The 22,625-nt window shown below is 42.3% G+C and overlaps 2 protein-coding genes across 2 annotated transcripts in view; both read right to left on the reverse strand.

The window, feature by feature from the left end:
• Nucleotides 1-285: 285 nt before the first annotated feature.
• Nucleotides 286-18,061, reverse strand: LOC133128045 (ovarian cancer G-protein coupled receptor 1). The gene is made up of 2 exons (XM_061241267.1): nt 17,859-18,061; nt 286-3,739 (listed from the first exon to the last, which is right to left on the reverse strand). Exon 2 carries the CDS (start codon nt 3,627-3,629, stop codon nt 2,538-2,540), a length of 1,092 nt encoding a protein of 363 aa, XP_061097251.1. The 5' UTR covers nt 3,630-3,739; nt 17,859-18,061; the 3' UTR covers nt 286-2,537.
• Nucleotides 18,062-18,399: 338 nt separating this feature from the next.
• Nucleotides 18,400-22,625, reverse strand: part of ccdc88c (coiled-coil domain containing 88C) — a 76,802-nt gene continuing 72,576 nt past the window's right edge. Inside the window, exon 30 of the mRNA XM_061241244.1 lies at nt 18,400-21,413. Coding sequence (XP_061097228.1) covers nt 20,529-21,413 — 885 coding nt within the window. The 3' untranslated portion in view covers nt 18,400-20,528. The remainder of the gene's footprint in view (nt 21,414-22,625) is intronic.

Consider the following 22,625-nt stretch of genomic DNA (forward strand, 5'->3'; position numbering starts at 1 on the left):
TAACAAAAGAAAACTAGAGGTGATTTTAGCTGTATTAAAGCTGTAACTGACACAGTACTGAATATACTATAGTTCTATGTCTTTTTCTCCTTTATTTGCTGTTTACTAATTTATTTTGATTAGTGATTGCTTTTCTTATTTCTTGTGTGCACAATAAAAAAAATGATTTGATGCATAGTGAGTGATGCATATGCAGTATATGGTGATATACATATTTCTGCATTTTGTTTCTTTGATGTGGATTGTTTGATGTGAATGTACAATATAAATGAGGCAGTAAGGATATGCAGTACATACATATTTTTATCCACAGTTTTATACATATGCACATAAACATGATGTTGAGTTGCCTTTCAGTGTTTTCCAGGGCATGTTGACATGGATTTTTCATTAGGGGAGCAATGCCTGGGGTTTGAAACCAGGAAGTCCTAAACTAGAGATGTCACAGTGCTTTGCAGTTTGGCTTAGATTCAGAGCCTCCCATCCACAGCAATGTGGGATCTCACAGTTCTCAAATCCTTCTCCCATCGGTCCTCTGCCACCTCTCACCTCATTAAGCAGACCAGATCAATAGCAGTGTACAAGAGCAGACCCCCAAATCATTCCCTAGTGCACCATGATACTGGCATCATGTACTTTAATGTGAGGTACATTTGTATTGTCTGTGTGAGGAAAAAAAAAAAAACATTTTCATAAAAAGTTTACATATTCCAAAAAAAATTAAACCATGCCAAAAAAGGTCATAGCTTTACACATTTGCAAATTCTTGGGATTCCACTGTGCTAAGACACGCATGTGTGCACACACACACTGATTCCAGGCTGGAGACATATCTGCAATTCTCAGTCAGTCCGTTAATTTCCTATATTAGTGAGTGCAGTACAATACTGTTAAATGGTTGCTTGCCACAAAGCAAGTTTCCCAGACGATAAACAACACTCAGTGTAAACACTCTGAAGGAGGCAAGAACCCAATGACTGATAATACAAAAACAACACAAGTCCTATAAAAAAATATACTTTATGCATTACACCGTAAAACATACTTTGGCCAAAGGCTCACTCGACAAAGGGCTTGCAAACATGCTCATAAACACATTTCACTGGGAAGACAGAACCTGCCATTCTAACATTTAATCACTGCCATGACACAACAGCAAAGCTTGTACATGTCCATTTCTAAAATGAATTCAGTTCTTTCATTGATCGCTGCTCTTTATAAAATCAATACCGTTGTGCCCATCCTAGAAGGAATGTTAATGCTCAATTTTCAGCCAAAGATAAATTGCTATAAAAAAAAATCTGCTCATCCTGAAGGTCTTGTTTAGTTCTCATCTTTTAGATATAAATTAAAACTGTAAGGCAAATATATTCATAGACACGTGCACACCAAGGTAGAGCTGTTCTCCTCAGCATTATATTGTATGTCCACCTAATTAGTTACCATCAGCATTACGGAATAGTTTGTTGTTTTTCTCCCTGGGAAATTCCATCCGGAAGGAGTAGCTCTGTTGATCTGTTGATTTTGTGCCCCTGGGCTCGGACCTGCCTTGAGCCCTTGTCCTTCATGTGCCACACTGCTGGACACTCGTACCGCAATATTGGGCTGGGATATGGAAAATGTGCCCTCCGATGATTCCCGGCCCGTGCTTACGTACACTTTCCCTCGCAGAATGGCTATGTGAGGACATCTTGTTTACCCAATCCAAGCCTGTCTTTTTCCCAGGCAGTGGAAGAGGCCACCTGGGACCCCCACATACGACCTTTCACACCCCTTATGGATATTTATGCTGCTTACCCGCTCCCCTCCCCTTTGCTGCACAATTCACTATGCTGCTTGCTCCTCCAAACCCACCCCACCCCTGCCCCCAAAATGGTATTTAATGTTAGTTGTGGAACTTGAGCTTAAGCAAGCAAAGTACTGCCAAAATTATCCGGAAATAGGAAGGCCTGTAAAATGAGTGTGTTGAACTTGGAGGCTTCAGTTGTGTAATTTCACTGCAGTACAAGCAAGTAAAAAAACCAACAAACTGGAGATACTCTCAAGGCTTGCAAGCTAATTGGTTATAAAATGCACAGGAACTTGGAATGCAACCATTATATTATCTCTATAATAACTCTACAATATCTGTATTTGAATGTAAAATATATTATATTATATAATTTCTTTCTTCTGATACCTGAATGATTCCTGAATTCTCCCTCTTTGGGGGATCCACACCACTTGTTTGAACTGTCACTGGGCAGTTTAGTGTGGACTTTAATAGCCATATCCTGAGTCAATATTAGACTCAACTCAGCAGAGCAAGGACAGATTGGTACATCTGGGTTTTCCTTCTGTGTCAGTATAGATGTCCCAGACACCTAGTGCACACCAATTGCTGCTGAGATATCGTCTAATACGAAAAGCAATCGGTCAAGTTTCAAAAGAACATATTTTTGCACTGAGGACAACTCCATTCCTCATTTTAATCCAAATGATATGTTTCTTTAAAAAAAAAAAAAAAAAAGGATATTCAATAAATAACGCAATAAAACCTACATGATCGTGGTCCTTGAGACCAGATTCGACCTGCCCCCGTCTGGGTGCTTGTCCTTTCCGACCACGCGGTCTCCTTGCTCCTTCTCCGGTGCAACCCCATCGGCCTCCTCGGACTCCTGCGGTGGACCGGCCTCGCAGATCCCGTTGGTGCTCGGCACGGCGCTGGGGCCACAACAGAGGACCCGGGCGCAGGCCTGGCGGGCCCACAGGATCTCTCGCTGGGCGAACTCGCCTACAAAGCAGTAGAGCGCCGGGTCGGCCACGCAGTTGAAGCTGGTGAGCATGAGCGAGAAGTGGTAGTAGTTGAAGATGTTCTCGATGAAGGCGCAGTTGTACTCCACCACCGTGCGCACCAGCAGGAACAGGTGGTAGGGCGAGAAGCACACCAGGAAGATGACGATCGTGCTGGTCACCAGGTGCTTGATGCGCGTCTTCTGCGCGCTCTGGGTGCCCGCGCTCTTGTTCACCGCCCTCAGGACACGGAAGTACGAGGCCGAGAGGATGCCCAGCGGGAAGAGGAAACCCACGAAGAAGCGGTAGTAGTTAATGGGCCGCTCCCAGTCCCTCATGGGGTAGTGCTCGAAGCACACCGACTGGTTGGTCCGGTCTGTGCTCAGCTCCTTGCGGTGGAAGAAGACCACGCCCACCGCCACCTCCTTCAGCCAGATGACGACGCTCACCACGGCCGCCGCTCGCATGCTGCGGAGCCCAGCGAAGCGGAATGGGTAGACCACAGCCAGATAGCGGTCAATGGAGATGCAGCACAGGAAGCCGATGCTGATGTAGATGTTCTCGTAGAGCAGGAAGCCGCAGAGCTGGCAGAGCCACTCCTTGTGTTTCCAGTCATCACCCTCAAAGATGTACTGCAGCCAGAGGGGAAGGGAGGCCAGGTAGAGCAAGTCAGACACCGTCAGGTTGAGCAGGTAGATGCCCAGCTCATTCCGAGCCCGCAGCTGCTGCCAGGCATGGTAGAGCGAGTACACGTTGGTGGGGAGGCCGATCAGGAGCACCAGGATGTAGACCCCCGAGAACAGGTACTGGTGGATCTCGTGCTTGATGGTGCAGTTTATTATATCCTCCCCTGACATGTTCGTTATGCCGCCCAGTCCTCATCCCCCCCCACACCACCCTCAGACTCGGAAGGAGACCACAGCTGGAGGGCTCTCAGCAGGGGATCCAAGGTCAATTCCACAGGAATCTGGACAAAGTAAAAAAGGGGAAGAATATTAGAGAGTAAACAACATTTTATTTCAATTTTTTAAATCATCTGTACTAGATTAGGGCGGCACAGATGGTACAGTGGGTAGCACTGCCACCTCACAGCAAGGAGGTCCTAGGTTCAAATCCCCGTCGGCCCGGGGCCTTGCTGTGTGGAGTTTGCATGTTCTCCCCGTGTTTGCGTGGGTTTCCTCCGGGTACTCCGGTTTCCTCTCACAGTCCAAAGACATGCAGGTTAGGCTGATTGGAGAGTCTAAATTACCCGTAGGTATGAGTGTGTGAGTGAATGGTGTGTGTGCCCTGCGATGGACTGGCGATCTGTCCAGGGTGTATTCCTGCCTTTCGCCCAATGTATGCTGGGATAGGCTCCAGCCCCCCTGCGACCCTGTTCAGGATATGCGGGTTAGGATAATGAATGAATGAATGAATGTACTAGATTATATGTCAGATTTATTTAAGGCTTAATAATAAGTGCTGGTCCTTAGCGCAGAAAGCTTTCAGTATCTCATCTTGAATATTGACTTTTGATTGCCTTTGAAGTCTCTTATTGCCATTTGTCAGTGAGGCTCAGATTTGTGCCAATGACAGTCAATGAAGCCATTATGAGGCTGAGAAAAAAACCCAGTCAGAGACAAGTTAAACAATAGGCTTTCCAGCTGTTACTGCTCAGAGCTTCATTAAGAAGCAAGAGACCTCTGGTGAGCTCAGTATTTGCAAAGAGGCTGGTTGGCCAAGGAAGACCTTTACAGTTGATGACCAAATAATTTTCACCTGTCAGACAGGTGACTGAAAAATCTTCAATCACCTGTCTGACAGATCAGAAACACTCTTCAAGAGGCATGTGTGGATGTGTCAGTGACTACTCTCCACAGAAGACTTCACAAACAGATGGCTACACTGCAAGATGCAAACTTCTTGTAAGCTCTCTAGTAAAACAGGATGGCCAGGTTACAACTTGCAAAAAGAGTACCTTTAAATGCCTGCAGAGTTCAGATAAGCAGATGAGACCAAGATTAACTTGTATTAGATTCTGCATCAGTGATGGCAAGAGCAAAGGGTGGAGGTTAACCAAGAACCAATCACACCCCTCAACTGTGAAACATGGTGGTGGGGGTGTTATAGTTTGGGCACACACTAGCCTTCATTGATAATGTAAAGCAGAATGAATTCTGAAGTCTACAGAAGCATCTTATCTGCTCAAGTTTAATAAAATGCCTCCAAACTCATCCCACAGCAAGTCAATAATCCACCAGTGCTCTCTTTCTTTTTGATGTTCCAAACAGTTTATTTCTGTAAGTGTATGTCAAGCTAAGCCGTATTTCGGATTGGCCTATTTCTCTTTTTTTATCTTATTTCTCAGGCTCATAATGGCTGCTTTGACTGTCATTGGCACAACTCCAGGCCTCATGTTGACAAACGCCAATAACAGACAAAAGCCAAGAATCAACACAAGATACGGAAAGCTTTCTTATACCTGCACTAAGGAAGTGATTGAATGCACCTGACTATTCAGAAACCAACTGTCCAATTACTTTAGGATAAATGGGAGGGGGGGGGGGCATGTATAAAAAGGGATGCAATTCCTACACACATCACCCAATATGGATGTAAATACCCTCAATTTAGAAGGCAGTTTGCACTTTAATCCCATATTTATTGTTTCATTTCAAATCCAGTGTGCTGGACTACAGAGCCAAAAGAACAGAAATTGTTTTCTGTTCTTCGGACTGCATTGTATATGGAAATTTCAAAAAAATGTACACATTGTCAAAGATTTTTTACTCCATTCTTCAATTCCCAGTTGGCGAATGACAGCATTGATAAAATTCAAAAGCAAACTGCTGATCTGCTTTGATTATGAATTTTCGTACATCACAAACAAGCTCAGAAACATAAAGATGGTTGATGAGGAAATCTTGTGGTAAATCTGTTTCAAACACCCCATTATCACAAACCTCAGCAACAGTCTCCAGGCAGAGTGGCCTAGCTTAGATACTGCATCTTCACTGCATAGTGGAAGGTAGTGATTTTTTTTTTAACCGAATGTAAATGCTTCCACAATAAAGTTGGACTCCACCAAGATATCAGTGACACAAACGATAGCAGAAGCCTTTACATAAAGCTACAGCATAGTGTTAAGTTCAATAGGTAGATTGAGGACACAGTGCTTTCAGTAGTAAATATGAGGGTATAGTTTAATATAGCATAAAGTATGGGGCATTCCACACAGAATAAATGCTGAGATTTCTCAGTACACAGAGCCAAAATGCCAGTTTTCAGTCAGAAAATTTATTGTGACTCCACTGGTCTGACTGCTGTGGGGAGCTCATTGCACTACACATGATCTTCTCTATTCCAGGAGAGAGAAATCATTCAAGGTCTCGTGTACAGGCTAGTTCTCCGAAACACTAGGTTTGATTGATTCGCTTGCATTTCTTCCCTAGCCAACAGGCTTAGCACAAGGCGCTAACACAGTTGAAACACCGTGGATCTCAAGACAGTGGAAAAATAAATGATTTCCACATCCTCTGGCTCGTCTTCAGCTCGTCACAAGATTTTATGTGGAAGGCCTGGTTCAGTTTGCTGTGTCAGCAGATTTTTTGAAACGTTTGGCCTTCATCAGTATTTTGACAAAAATGGCAGACAAAACTGTTTGACAAGCCCACAAGGAAACCTCGAAGTCTAAACAGAGTTTGCAATGTTAAGCAAAAGCTAATTATGCAGTTGACAATGAAATCATTATGCACTTCTGTTATTGGAATAAGTGCATTATGATTTCATTGGTATTCAGTAATAGCAGTGTTTCCGCTGCATTCACATAGCAGTGGCAGCCCATTGCTATAAGCATATCACCACCATTCCAAGCAAAGTGCATAAAATTGGCCAATTTATTATTGGTAATCTGACTGTTGCTACTTCACTGCTATGTCTAGGGTGCAGTTGCACATTCTGCAGTGCACAGCCTATCTGAAATAACAAGATGAATATCGGGTGAGAAATGTTGCAGAAGCACTCATGATCAATTCGATAATATGCAAGAGATTAGATCAGGTGAGTTTGTTGAAATATTTCTCAAGTCTCAGAGAGAGAAAGTCTAATCAGTGTGATGGTGTGGAGGCCAACACCACTGGTCATCATTAGAGTGCAGCAAGTTAATCCAACGAAACCCTCAGTGAGAGAATTCCTGTAATTCAGACATGAATATGAAAGAATGTCATAAGGACATATGTGACAGAAAATATTAAAATAGTATTTTGCCACCATTATTAGACAGGTGAACATCAAGAGCTGAGAATTATACGGTTCTGACATGTCATAAATATGTTGTGTACTGGGCACTAAATGTATATTTACTTTCACTTTCTCTTTGAAGCTCAATAACTCAAAACTCTCACAATGCAGATAGAACCTTCTAATTCTCAGCTCACGACATATAGGCCTACTGCAAAGCTGGAGGGATTGGAATGAATTGTGTCTGGAATTGTCATGCGAAGTGACATTGGTTCATAGCCTACTTGATTCCATCTTCAATTTGTAATTAGACTATTTAAGAAATGCATTAAAAGAGGAGGCGCCACGGATGGTGCAGTGGGTAGCACTGCCGCCTCACAGCAAGGAGGTCCTGGGTTTGAATCCCTGTCGGCCGGGGCCTCTCTGTGCGGAGTTTGCATGTTCTCCCCATGTCTGCGTGGGTTTCCTCCGGGTACGCCGGTTTCCTCCCACAGTCAAAAGACATGCAGGTTAGGCCGACTGGAGAGTCTAAATTGCTCGTAGGCATGAGTGTGTGAGTGAATGGTGCGTGTGCCCTGCGATGGACAGGCAACCTGTCCAGGGTGTATTCCTGCCTTTCGCCCAATGTATGCTGGGATAGGCTCCAGCGACCCTGATCAGGATAAGCGGGTTAGGATAATGGATGGATGGATGGATTAAAAGAGGATGAAGAGGAGGGGGGACTCCTGAAGGCCCTACATTCCAAATTGGACCAGTATGCTGCTTGAATAAACTTCAATATAATAATATAAAATGCATTATTCAAAGGAACATATTTATAGCAGCAACATACAGTACAGTAGATCATTAATTCCTCCACCCCCCTTTCTGACCAGTTCTACTGAATAAGCAGACCGAGAACACTTCCAATCACAAAGCCACCAAAGGTGTCATCCTTCATTTATTTTCTCTCAATGTTTTCTAAAAATTGGGAAATAAAATAGCATGTCTAAGCTGTCCTCTTCACTGCAATGTCCTCCAGTCAGTAACAGAGGATACTTGCCGGCAATGTTTATCCTCCAAAATACAACCAGCCACTGCCTTTAAAAAAAAATCTACAGTCTGTCTGAGCTGACCATAGTCACCCATGCAGATTAGAGACTGCTCTACTTTTGGAATTTTGCTGCATCTCTGTCATTTTACATTTTAGTCATTTGGCAGACGCTTTTAATCCAAAGCGACTTACAAGTGCATAGGTTCTACCATAAATCAAAGCATCACATCCAGAACTAGCAAAATACACATGAAATGCTGTTCTAAACGTAGTTGTCATCATAATTCCCTTTTTTTTTTTCTTTTTTTTCTTTTTTTTTTAAGACAAGAATAGGGATATCAGAAAGGAGGGGTAGGGGAAATCAGGAGGGAGGACTAAGGTAGAGTTTGAAAAGGTGGGTTTTGAGTCAGCGTCGAAATAGGGGGAGGGATTCTGCTGTTCTGACAGTGGTAGGCAAGTCATTCCACCACTGAGGAACCAGAACGGAAAATAGGCGTGAACGTGCAGCTCGACCGCCAGGTGCCCGTAGAGAGGGAACCATAAGGCGACCAGAGCTGGCAGACCGGAGTGGTCTAGCTGGGGAGTAGGGAGTGATCAGGGATTGTATGTAAGGTGGGGCAGTCCCCTTAGCAGCCTGAAATGCCAACACTAGGGCCTTGAAACGGATGCGTGCGGCAATAGGAAGCCAGTGGAGGCCAATGAGAAGCGGGGTGACATGAGCCGACCTGGGCTGACTGGTGATCAGGTGAGCTGCAGCATTCTGGACCAGCTGGAGGGGCTTGATGGCACATGCTGGGAGACCGGCTAGGAGGGAGTTGCAGTAATCCAGGCGGGAAATGACGAGCGCCTGGACTAGGAGCTGGGTGGCTTTCTCAGTCAGGAGATGACGGATACGGCGTATATTATACAGAAAGAACCTGCAGGTTCTGGCAGTGGAGGATACTTGTGGAGCCAGGGTGAGGCAGTTATCAAGAGTCACCCCAAGATTCTTGTCATCAGCTAAGTAACATGTAATAAAAAATCAAATAAAAAGATTGATGTGTTTCTGTTTTCACCTTAAAATCAGGGAACAATTACGGCCAAGAAACTCAGTGAGCTGAGAGGTAAACCTCTACAATTGATCATTTAAGAGCCAGGTTTAAATGCAAACCCTGTGTTCCATCCCCCACCGAATTTTCTCATTGCTTGAGCAAAAGAAAAGAGTAAACCCACAAGCTGGCAGGAAACAAACCTCAAAGATATCAAATGAAATAACAAATGAACTGTGGCATAGAAGCAACAAGCTCTGCCAAATGCTGTAATTGGCAAAAGAAGTGAAGTTTTGGTCCTCCTGACTCATCAAAATCTGTTGGTGTCTCTGAATGTTCTAGAAACCAACTTTAAATTAGGAACTGAACTTCAACAAGAATCAAAGAAAACTCATAACAGCTACAGTAATGTGAATAAAATGAGCAAACATATTGATGTGTGTAATAGTTTCAAGGGGACTTAACTTTGATGATGTGACCTGGTGACTAACCTTATTGATATCACACATATATAATGTCTAATGCAGACACATTTATGGTCTAGAGCTGGTGAGATCATACAGAACCTCTCTGCCAGTGACATGAAAACTGTTATTCTAATGAGGGAAATGGGACACAAAGCAAAATTTAAAAAAGGGAGAGATTTTATCAAATTTTCATAAAATTCTTTAGACGCCCATGTATTTACAAGGCAAAGGATCCATGCTCATTGGCTGTATTTAGAAAACATGACCATCGGGAAGAAAAGAGCAAACAAAATATGTTCATAACAATGTGCATCTAGGCTTTCCTTCTGTAAAAAAATTGCCTCTATTTCTGTCATCTGTAAGACTCACTTTAGTACCAAACAAAAGATGGCTGAATCAATGAAAGTCAAGTCAAGTCAAGACAAGTTGAATCAAAGGCTCAAGCAAGTTTGTCCCTGAAGACCACTGGTTCTTTTTGCTCAACCACATTCGGGTCTGTGAGATGCCAAAGTCTCTCAATGTTAAATTGTGCTAGTCGTACTCCCACTGAAAGCCGATGGATAATTTCTGTGTGTTGATAGCAAGATAACCCGCACTTGACCATGGCCCCATACTCTTCGTCCCGACTGGCCTGCTGCAGACCTGGGCCACTAAAAGACCAAAAAACAGCAGCAAAAAAAATGATGAGCCACTGAGAAGGTACGGAAGAGGTCGTGGGAAAGCAACATCCTCTGTCACTTATCTGTAGCTTATCTGTAGCTTGTCTGAAGAGAAAGACTTTTGAAGTTTATGAACCAAAATGTACAATACAATTTAAACCAGGGGTCTCCAATCTTATCCAGAAAGGGCCGGTGTGTGTGCAGGTTGTTGTTTTAGCACAGGACTAAGACAGCTGATTCTACTCATCTAGGTCTTGATTAAAGACCACGATTAGTTCATTAGTATAATCAGGTGTGTTACTGCTGGGTTAAAACAAAAACCTGCACCCACGCCGGCCCTTTTAGGATAAGATTGGAGACCCCTGATTTAAACCAATGTGTTCTTGAGATTGGTGTTATCATTTGATATGGTGTTATCACTATGTGTGGCTGACCATAAAAATAAACTGTTCTGGGGGAATGAATATCTTTTTAAGGTGTTACTTGAAAATGGTACAAAACTGAGCCCCCTACTCCAGAACAGTGGTTTGATATTACAGAATAAAACCTTTTGTGGGGAACCTCACATATCTTTTCTTTTCTTTAAAAAAAAAAAGAAATCTCTTTGGGTTTAATCTCAGAAGTTTGTGCTCAATTTTCCAAACCTTACACACAAAACTCAAAACAGTCAGCACTTGTAGCACAGCCTGTCCTATGTCCTAAAACATGCATTGAGCATTCATATCATTGAAGAAATCTTGCACTTCCAAAATCATTGGTTCAAATAACTGATATCATGGATAGGAACATTTGTTTAGATCACCCACACACAAGATGCCTAAAGCTTCACTGTTTAGTTATTCTTGCAATACTTTAATATTGCAGTAAAAAATACTTGATACATGTTTCAGTGTGGTTCTTTTTGTGCTTCTAAATAAATGGAATAGTGAAAACCGTATAAGAGCGTGAAATCATTGAACAAAATCAGAATAAAAAATTACAACAGATTTGTTTCACAGTTTACAATTGTTAACAAGCATTTTTTCATAACTTTTCACAGTACAAGAGCACTGTATGTGGACCAAAATGTGAATGATATTTTCATTGCAAGAAATGCTGAACAATAATTTCTCATGCAGGCTGAAACACAAAAAACTATACATTTCTACACCCAGTTTGCAAATGACTGACAAACTACCCCAATGCCAGTGCTTGTCTGTTTTTTTTTTGTTTTTTTGATCATCCTATGGTTGACATAAAATCTTGTTGGGAAAAAAAAAATAGTTCTGGTGTCTGGTTTTGATATAATTATTTTAGTTTGAGACATGTTTGCAGTGTTTTGGTAGTTTTGGTGGATTTTGTGCTCTACACGAACTGTTGTGCCAACCTGCATGTTATATGAAGTGAATTGTTTTGAAAAAGTGAATTGTTAGCAATTGTAAAAACTGTAATCATAGCAACAAATAATTATAGCTACAAAGTGGAACAAAAGTCCGAACTGCAGTGAGAGACACTGTTCTCTATGACACCGCCCACACTCCCCCCACCTCTAAGACGAGGACCACAGCCACCTCTCTGAAGGGGCACTTGTTGTCTGGCATTCCATTGAAACATAAGTGTTCTTTTTGATTATCCATTTCAAGTTTTGTGTCTACAATTGTAAAAAATCTCAAGACCTCAAGGTTCTGAAATCTCAATCAGAATATGAGTGGGGAAAATTGATTGCATTTCAACAACAATGGAAATGGAAATCTAACGCTAGAACCAAACTATTAAAGAATATCTGTAGGCTGTGAAGATTTGTATCCCCTGACAGATGTTTTGTTATTGTATTTTGTTATTATGGTTATTATACATTATACAAGAAACATTTAAGCAACAGAAAATAAAATAAGAGCATAAGAATAGTCTTACCATGTTTCACAAGCAGAGTAATAAAATTGATTACCATTTGTCAGAGATTTGTGTGGATTTAACACAGAACTTTCCATACCTCTAAAATATTTGGTTTTGATTTAGACCAAACTTCTTCCCCATTCCAGTGTGTTTATCAACTTGTTGGTTTAGTCTGCTGTTGATTACAATTGCATTGTGCTTTTGCTTTAATCGGCACCTATATGAAACTGAAGTTGCGTATTACCTCAACCTGATGCCAACTTGTGTTTCAATTTTATTTTTATAGAGCCTTTCAGGCAAAAACTGTCCCAAAGACAAAAATGGGAAATACCAGCCCCCAAATACATGAAACAAAGCACTAACAATTAAAGAAAAGGCAAGAAAGGAGGAAATAATAAAGATATCATTTTTTTCATTTTGCCAATTGTAAAGAAACAAGGGTTTCAGCACATTTTCATCCGGTTCATTTTAGTAACTACACAATGAAACATACACAACAAGGACATAATTGTCATGCATCAGTTTGAAAGAAATAACCAGATAGCAAATTACATTACTGTACCAACACTGTATTTTTCATCATCTCATAATTTTCAACAGCATGCTTATTTCTGCACATTGTCCAAGCATAAGAAATATCAGATTTTACAGTTCTCATTAAAAAGAGCTGAAACATAGACACTTCTGTATAAGCAAACATTAAAGGTACCAAAGCAGATTGCCCTTTGAAGCGGGCTGTCTGTTTCATGGAGAATGGCTACTGGAGGTCTTGCCTTAAGTGCCAAAGAAAAGAAAAATGCTAATTAAGATTCTTGTGGTTTTTGTGACTTTGACTGTCTAACTGAAAAATAACATAGGTGAATGGGATCTGAAATAATCTACACATGCATAGCATGTGTAATCATAGTCTCGTCAGAGTAATCTGATATGGTTCACAGAAAAATATGCAGGCAGCCGGTCAGTTTTTTAAAATTATTATTATGAACTTGTTACACATGTAAATTAACTTGTTAAAACCCCAATAAAATAAATTGGATTCCAACTGCAGAGTAAATGTAGTACCAGATTGAAACTGTTTTTTGACAGTTGACTTTTCTCTTACATGGATCAACTACAAACAGTGACACTCAACCACATGGTCACACGGGCAGAAGTGGTGACATGCTTGCAAACCAAGATGGCTTCCACTGAGCCAAATCCAACAGTGGAAGAAACTCAGCACTCAAACTGATACCACGCAAACACCCATATATACCGTTTTAAAAGAACTCCTGTTGCTCTGAGGAGAACTGTTCATGTTATACAAATACAGTTAATCTATATACTGCCTCTGTCCTTTCGAAATGAGTGGAGCTGCAAGAGTAAATTCGTTGTGTGGTTCAGTGGCTACTGAAGGATGAGTTTTAACGGGTGGTGTGTGTAACTTGCAAAACGAGGCAATAGTGCACACGGACAACAATTTGTCCCATATTTACCGTGCGTTAGGATGGCTCTGAAACAAATCCTACCCAGAACACTTATGCAGTATTCCATTCTTGATTGCATGAAGCGCAGCGAAGTATAACTTGGTCTTGATATCCTAAATGATATTTCAGCCCACGGCGTGGCGAAGCATGCCCTTCCGAGACAGACCTATATCTTCGGGAGTTATAATTTGTCTGACTGGGTATACTTCACAAATTGGACACATCATTACAGTTCGCATTGCGCACGAACTACTAAAAGAAGAAACAGATTGAAGCCCGTACTACTGAGTTCTGCTTTGCCCTGCCCTGCTTTGAATAACAGATATATGAGCTTATCTATCCACCTAGAAGGCTCTGGTATCGATCGGTATGGAGCGATAAAATCTAGTGATTAAAGAGGCTGACATCGAAGACATTGGCAACGAAATTGCGCAGGAAAGCTGTTGGAGTCAGCGAAAGTATTTAAAACGAAAGAAATGAGAGATGAGCTAAAGGTTGCGCTGTTCACGGAAATCCTCAGTTTGGGCTTCCAAACATAATTGGGTCCATGCGAAGGCGGGCCGCTGTATGCTCATTTTGTTGTACAAGCAAATCGATTTACTTTTTAAATCCCCGATTTTATTTCAATCACCTTTAGTCACTTTTAAACGAACTTCAAAGTACCGGATGTTTAGCAGATTATCATTTTGTTGTCTCTATCGTAGCTTACGTCGAACTTCATCCACCAGCAGGGTGATTAAATGTAAATGTTTATCGGTCAATGAATTAATTTCACAAATACAGCTGTTAACTGAAAGCAATTCCGCTGCGCTCGTTACGGAAGACATTGATAGTCCGAACAAATGGTCTACCTATCAGTAGCCTATTGCTTAAAATATTGGATACCATTACCCCGAAACTAAAATCTTTATCTGATATATTGTGGTGTTGGAGAAGGACAGGGCACTGAACACTTAAGCAAGAGGTCAAATACAATTTAGGAAGGGCAATTTTGGTTGCTATAAGAATCTGCACACAGTTTGAGGACCTAGCTTGTACGTTTGTGTTCAAGAAAATAGCAGTACAAAATCAGTAACCTGATGAACCACTGTTATTAGTAGTAGTGATACTTCTGCATGGCAAATACTTTACTTGTAGATGTAGTAATGTAATAGAAAAACAACAGACCTGTCATGTCATGCACGCTGCTTGTTTTGAGTAATTGACTCATTCATTGACAGGGACGTGTATAAAATAATAACAGTGTGGAGTTTAATTAATTAATTCTGTAAAAAAACAGGTGTCATTAATTGTCCTTTATTAAGGAAGAAGGGAAGCAAATGTTTCACATATTGCTATAAAAAATATTTTTTTCTGAATTGCTAAGTAAAATGGGCAATGGAACAACGTAATTTGATTAAAAAGTTCATTAGAGCGGGGAAAACATATAAAGAAGTGGAGCAAATTAAAGGAGGCTCAGCTAGAATGATCTCATATGCTTTAAAATGGCAACAAAAACCTGAAACATGCGGAAGAAAACGAGCAACTACTGTTAACGGATCAAAGAATAGGCAGAATGGCAAAGATTCAGCCATTCATCAGCTCCAGAAAGATCTACAATTACCTCTAAGTGCTGTGACAGTCAGAAGACGTTTGTTAGCTAAGCTATCAGCAAGAAGCCCCCGTAAAGCACCATTTTTGAAAAAATGGCATGTGCAGAATCGGTTCAAATTTGCCAAGGAACACATCGATTGGCCCAAAGAGAAATGCCGTAACATTCTGTGGACTGATGAGAGTTCTTTTCAGGTCTAGTGGTTGTCGACAGTACATTAGATGACCCCCGGGTACTGAATTCAAGCCATAGTACAACTGTGAAGACATTGAAGCATGGTGGCGCAAAAATCATGGTATGGGGATGTTTTTCATACTACAGGGTTGGGTTCGTATACTAGGGATCATGGATCCCCCTGAAATGGGTGTAAAAAAAATTGAGGTAATGGAGTGGCCAGCTCAATTCCCTGACCTCAACCCCAATGAAAACTTGTGGGGTGACATTAAAAACACAAAAATTTGCTTCATCCTAGGCAGAAATACCTGTTTCTAGGTGCCAGAAGTTGGTTGATTCAATGCAATGCAGATTTGCAGCAGTTATCAAAAACAATGGTTATGCAACTAAATATTAGTTCAGTAATTTAAAGTGGAGTTAAATTTTTTTAAAGTCTTCAGTTCATACAGTTTGAAGAGAAAAATATTGACACTGCCATTTTTTGAACAGATGAATATTCCTTTTCTTTGCTTCCTGTAAAAGAATAATGCAGACTTGATCAAATTTGCTAATGCTTTGATTTGGAATTGAATGTGTAATGTTTCCATGACATTTGAAATATTGAACTAAAAGATATAAAAAAATATTTGCACTTTAATCTCTTTTTTAACGCACTGCTATTTATTTGAACACAACTGTATAAGTTTTCCATAAGGCCACCTTAACACATTTAAAGTGACATTCTAAGTGTGAGTTTCGATGAGGCACGTTCTTCAACAGGTTAGAATGTTCCAACTGACATTTAGATGAATAAGGGTCTACCCATGCACAGGCTTTTTGGTTTTCAAATGCAAAGGAATCCATTGCTCCAGGGGAGCAATGCAATTTAATAATGAAAATGAAATGTCCACACACAAACACCTCAACTCACGTCAATGCTGCAACAACCATTTTTTTTAGTGAAACAAGTGTAATATTCAGGAAAGCCTATGTTAAATTGAACTCTTAAACAAATGAGCATACTTTGTAAATTAATTCTAAATGGAATGCATGCAAAAAATATTATGACCCCTGAGACTTGTCTCTAGGACCAGGGATGGGGACCACTTTTGTAGCTACATGCTCATTTGAGACATCTGATACACACTACTACTAAATATTAGTATGACAACAGTAATGACATGGTCATGAAATTCATTATTATTTAACTAAACCTGTAAACTAAAGATGAAAAAAACGTCATGCTGTACAACTCAAGTCACATAGGGCGTGCGTGCAAAAACAATTTTCCAACGTATGGATCCAGAGACTGGCCCAGGCGAACAACTCCGTTTGATATACAGTCTACTGTGCAGTTACTGAATGCGTACTGCATCCAGTATTAAGCCAAAAGTGGTAAAACAGAATATCCAGGCTTCAAAACAGCTGGCAGTAATTGTCATATAGATCAGAATGCTTAGAAAGATATAAGCTACCACATTATTGGGATTGCACAATTATGTTAGGTGAGGCTGCAATAAATATTTGCCAATAGTCTCCAGACGACCAGTGTTCCGATTATTTCCGATGAAAAATGTTACATATTGAAATGAACAGATTATCAATTTTCTTAACAGATTGTAATTTTTCTTAACACATTATAATTTTCTTAGCACCAGCTACTTCTGTGATTCACAGCGATAGTGCGGCATTTCGAGGTCAGCGATCACTAGAGGGAACTGGGGGAGTTTGTAATCGGTGACAGTTTTATCAGAAATGGCATAAACCAACGCGCATCTCCACCAACTGTCCATGGCCACCGGCGCTGACTGCAGTGATCAGTGTCCATAGCAGGGCGCTACGAAGGACGAACTAAGAAGCACGATGAAAAGTAATTATATAAAGTACTATTTTGCAATATCCATATTAGTGTTATTATTATATTGATAAACTCACGGGATTTCCAGTTTGATATATTGTTTAACGAGCTTTCTGATCAACACATAAACCGTTTTGAAGCACACCTTAAATGCGGTATTCGATCTACAGTGCCTTGGCACTTTTCATTTAGCCGCATGCTTTGGACAAAAAGTATAGCCATGCCAAAGTCATCCTATCCAAAGAACCAGCACGATAACAGGCAAGCAGGCTAATCTCAGCACATTCACTCGTATGTGCTGTAAACAACAATTTGCTTAAATATAATCTACCTCTCCAACACCGTTGAATCAAAAACAGATGCGAGGCTCAATAAATGAGGCAACACTAAACAAGTCGAAACGATGTCTGGCTTGATGGAGAAACACTATGAGAGAGATTTAATTTGCTAGGGAATGAGAATACAGCATATGCAACAAATGTCGTTTGCCTATGGCAGCTTTGCTGGAAGGAAGCAATTAAACACGAATAGACGTGCCGTTACAACTGGAGGAATGAAACATTTAATCAATAAGGACATGTTGCCTAAAGTATTTACGTTATAAACATTAGTAACATATAAAAATGCGGACGGAAACGCCGAACGCGTATAGCGTTCAAGAAGCACGTGTCAGTCATTTATCATGTAAATATCAGATAAGGAGCATGACAGATTTCGCGATTTTTTAAAAGTGCCTACCTTTATCCACCTCTATCCACCTCCCGGGCACAGTGCATCGGCCAATCAGTTGGCGATCTGATGTCAGTATCCGACAGCTAAGCAGTCCCGCTAATCAGGAGTTGCCGTCTCCTCTACCAAGAAACGCACAAGCGCGGATGCAGGAGACCCCAGATTACGTGTCACAAGTCATGGGCGGGTCAGCGCTTCAAAGTTATATTTCTGTCTAGTCGTCTTCTGCTCGAGAAGTGAGTTCTGAGAAACGCTTCAAAGTGATAAAAGGAAACCGCAATTTAGGTTACAAATGATTAATCCTTATAATGGCTTGGCAGTCACACATTGGCGCACCTACACATTACAGTAGCGCATTGCGCACTTTCTCTTCACCAAATGCTTGCGTATCTTGAGTCTTTGGAAACAAACTCAACATTCAAAATTTCCGATTTAAAATGGCATCATGGTTTTGCGTCAAAGGGTTTGATCTCATATGCTATGACGTAAAACATCGCAGACATGATATACAATACCAACTGCATTTGACTGCAAGACAACGACACACAGCACATTTCTTACATCTTTATTACAAATGTTGCAGTAGTTTTAAAAACAAAACGAAAGCCACAAATAAAAACAAACGCTCCACCCCTCCAAATAACTCAAGTCAAGCAAAGATGATTCCATTGACAGAAAATCATTTTACAATTTACGAGGCTTAGTGGGAAATTAAAATATTCACAGAGAGCAATTAAAATCACTATACTTAGTGTCAAAAAATCATTCTTAAATGCAGATCTCAAAATTGTACTGCTGCAAATCATACAGTATTTATGCACAGTCGGACATCTCATGCTTGCATTTACAAGCTCAGTTAAAAAGAGAGGCTGATAGGGAGTTCGTCTTGTTGATCAAGCATTGACATATTCAGATGTGCCAAGAGGAGACCGGGGGAAGAGTTTCTTCTGGACATACTTCTGATGTTTAGTCTCTGGAAAGCACCAAATCACTTTTCAGCAAGGTATTTTGAATCACTGTTCTTTTTACAGAGAGTCTGTCAACGTAAACGGGATACACCACGAATGACGCCGTCACAACACAGGATTCTACTCCACATGGACACTGCTTGGAATGAACAGGACCGCTGTGATTGTACATTCAAACAAGACGTAATGCTTCAATTAGTCCGGTAAAAGGTTTATTTTATTTTATTTTTTTTAGGTTTTGAGACTGTATCATAAGTCATCAATTAAAATGGTTAATCTGCAAAGTAATTCAACAAGGCATCGCACATCCGTTTGAGCGAAACGATGCAAGAGTATCATTTGCAGATAAGCAATCGCGTACAATGCAACATACGCGAGGCTCAGGTTTGCATCTGCTAAGAAATTCAACAGGGCTTTGCACATCTATTTGAATGATACAATGCAAGCGTATCATTTGCAGATAAGCTACCACGTACAATGCAGCATAAGTGGCTCAGAGAGGGCTCAGCCTCAACTACCCATTAATCCCATGCTGTGTTGAGCTTCATAAGTGAGCCCAGCTCAATGTAAGAGAAACACGGTGCCAATTTCAGTGCAATTTTCAAATATAATTGTGTGGACCGTAACAATAAATACATTTTTTTCAGTGGGTGCGTGGTGCCAAAGTGAATCAAGTTGCAAAAATATATATAAAGTAAGAATACAAGAATACAAAACAAAATGCCACACACAACATAAAAACCACAGTCGTGTTCAAACTCAGTTTCTACTTCATTACATACTTAGTGCTTTGAAAATGCATTTAAAAAAAACCTCTCTTTATTTACAAGAGTTTAAACGGATCCTTCTGTTCAACATTCAACACGGCTCGGCACTGACAGGAAGAGTGGAAGGATGCGGGGGCCATCGTACTGGGAGCATGGCCGTTTAAAAAAAAAAAACAGGAACACGTCTTTCCGTTGGCGCCAATTACAGGGTCCTTTCAAAAGCTTCTCTTGGAATGCGTCCGATGTTTTGCAAACAGAGGTTGCCCGCAAAGCACAAGAAAAGCTAAGTCCAGAAAGAAACGATTGTTCCAGAAAGAAGAGCGTTTCCAGTAATCCCAGGCAAAGGGTGGCCAAAAAGATTGGACGACCACTGTCTTCCGCTTTCCGCAACGGAGGCTGTAATTACCGCGCAATGAGGGGAGTGGCACCTCTTATGTTTTCAACAAACTTTTTGTTTTTCTGATTCAGAATAGAACTGGAATCAAGAGCTATACGCAAGAGCTATAAGCAGAGAGACCAGGGCGATAATACTTTCCAGTTTGTTCTGTCAGCGTCCTACTCTATGCCTTGCCATTCGTCTCAGTCGTTTGTAAACTGCCGCATCCCCGGTTATTCCAGCGACCGCATTTAGGAAAAGCGAATTGGCTAAGTTGCAGCATTAACGGTACGCATGACTTAGTTGAATTCTCAAAAAGTAGTCAAAGTAAGTGAGCAGCACCAGCTGCATCTATGCAAAAGCACAGCAGCTTCCTGCAGATCAAACGCTTCCTGTTGGCGGCTATGAGGTTGTCCATTCTATGCTCTTTGGGTGTAGCAGAATGAAGTTCAAACACATACTGAATGTTTTTTGTTTTTTTCCCCCTCCTATCAAGGAGGGTAGCTTAGAGCGCAGTGCTAAGAGCTCGACTTGCTGCAGACACAACGAGAATGGGGCGGGGGCTCTTCTACACGCAGCCATACTCGTACCAAACTGTCTGAGGGTCGTTGTTGGGGTCCGGCGAGGCTGGGGTGCTTTTGGGCTGCTCCTCCGTGCTGCAGTTAACCCCGCCTCCTCCACCCCCCTCCCACTTCTTCACCAGGGGCGATTCGGCTGGCGGGCCCTCTGGGGTCTCCTCCCGGTCGTCCTGACGCTGGGCCGGCACCGCCCGCACGGGCGTCACCATGGCGACCTCGCCGCGGTGGAGGGACGCCCCCCCCGTGCGCCGGGGGGCGCCGTAGCGATCGCGGGGGGCGGGGCTGGAGGACAGGGACAGGGAGGACGAGTGGTGCTGGGGCGGGGGGAGGTGCTCTTCCCTGGGAGGGGGAAGGGACAGGCGGGAAGGGGCCGAATCGCTGGGCTGTGGGTGCAGGGACCCGGCCAGGATGGCGGACTGCGGCCTCTCCCGCGGTGCAGCGCCCGCCCTCCTCGCCACGCTCGTATTATCGTCCCGAACCTCGTCCCACGCCTCCTGCCTGTAGCTGTCGGGCCCGTTGGAGCGCAGGAGGTCGGCCGACGCCAGGCTGAAGGTTCGGCTGAGGCCGCCCTTTGACCCCCTGGAGGTGCCGGAGAGCAGCGGAGGGGCCCGTCCCCCGCTCCCTGGCCGGTTGGGTAAGGTCTGGGAGTGGCAGGCGGGAGAGGTCGCCTCGGGCAGGCGGACGCTGGGCTTGACAGTCTGCCCTGGTTTGAGGGCCCGGGGGTCCCCGGGGGGCGTGGACTTCACGGTGGGAGTGACGTAACTGGTGGGCGTCTTGGCCCCATCCCTCAGAGGGGTGGGCCTCCCGGTGCTGGGCCACTCCCCAACCTTGCTGAAGTAGTCTGTCATCAGGTCTTCACGGCTGCTAGTCTGCACCTGGAGTATTGGGGGCGGGATGACACATGTAGTCATATAGTTTAAAAAAGGAAGCCAATTTAGGATCTGAAAGTCACACTCCAGCCAGCACTGTTTTTTCTAAAGTCACAACAACTTATATCGACAGTGGCTTACAAGGCATGCTAGAACTGCACTGATAATGAATCCGGCCAAGTTTATTCATTTCATACAGAAGATGGCACACATCATGCTTGCATTTCTGCTACAGCAACATTAAATGGCATTCGAGCGAGTGGGGATCTGGGGATCTGGGGGCCAAAGCAAAACCCAATTATCTCAATAAATCTACAATTACAATACTTTCTCAGAGGCTAAAACCAAAGTAAAACACATTCATCAAATAAAATTAAAAATCTTTTTTTCACCATCACACCCTGTTTCTGGTGAACAGCTCCAGTGAAATGCATTTAATCTAAAGCACATAGGTCAGCATCCCTGAATATAATTTATTGTACTCAAAGTCAGTTTTTCCATATTTGATCTTGGACCTTTTGAGGCCTGGATGGCCCTTTTTTCCATTTTAAGTACGGATTACATTTCACTTGAAAATGTGAGTCTGGAAATATTTATCAAAGGGAGTTGAGAAGCTGTGATGGTTCTCGCTGTGTGAAGTATTTAGCTGTTGCGTTCATAAGAGAGTTCTTTCAGAAAGTTCTGGAATTTAGAACAACACCTTTGCTAATGGAACCGATCTGCAGGACTGGGAACAAAACAAATTTATTCAGATTGGTGCAGATTATTCTTAACTATCTCTGTTTCTGTTACGCTTGTTCAAAGCCCATGAGGCACGTTTGAACCAGCACGAGTGGCCTTATCTCCCTCACTGGACGGCAGCGTGCAGCTTGATCAATTTTTCCACAGCTACATTTTCCTGGAAACTCATCCCCCAGGAATGAGAGTGTAAGAACGATGTGTCCGTCATGCCCAGGTTCTGCCACGGTGCTGTAGGCCAGGAGGTAATGCGATTCATTACACTGTTCATGATTTTTCATTAAATAATGAAAAAGGATAAATGCGTATTGCACAAGCTGTTGCCAGGGTGACCAGAACATTCACACAGGAGTATGGGGCGCGGGGGGGAAGGGGTTGGTGCTTGGTGGAGATGCCCTCCATTTAGGATTGGCTGTGTTCCTCCAGTGGGCCATGGGATGAAAACCAAAACCACACGTCGCCCACCCCCACCTCTACTGG

Source organism: Conger conger, chromosome 1, assembly GCF_963514075.1.
Source record: "Conger conger chromosome 1, fConCon1.1, whole genome shotgun sequence".
Lineage (NCBI taxonomy): Eukaryota > Metazoa > Chordata > Actinopteri > Anguilliformes > Congridae > Conger > Conger conger.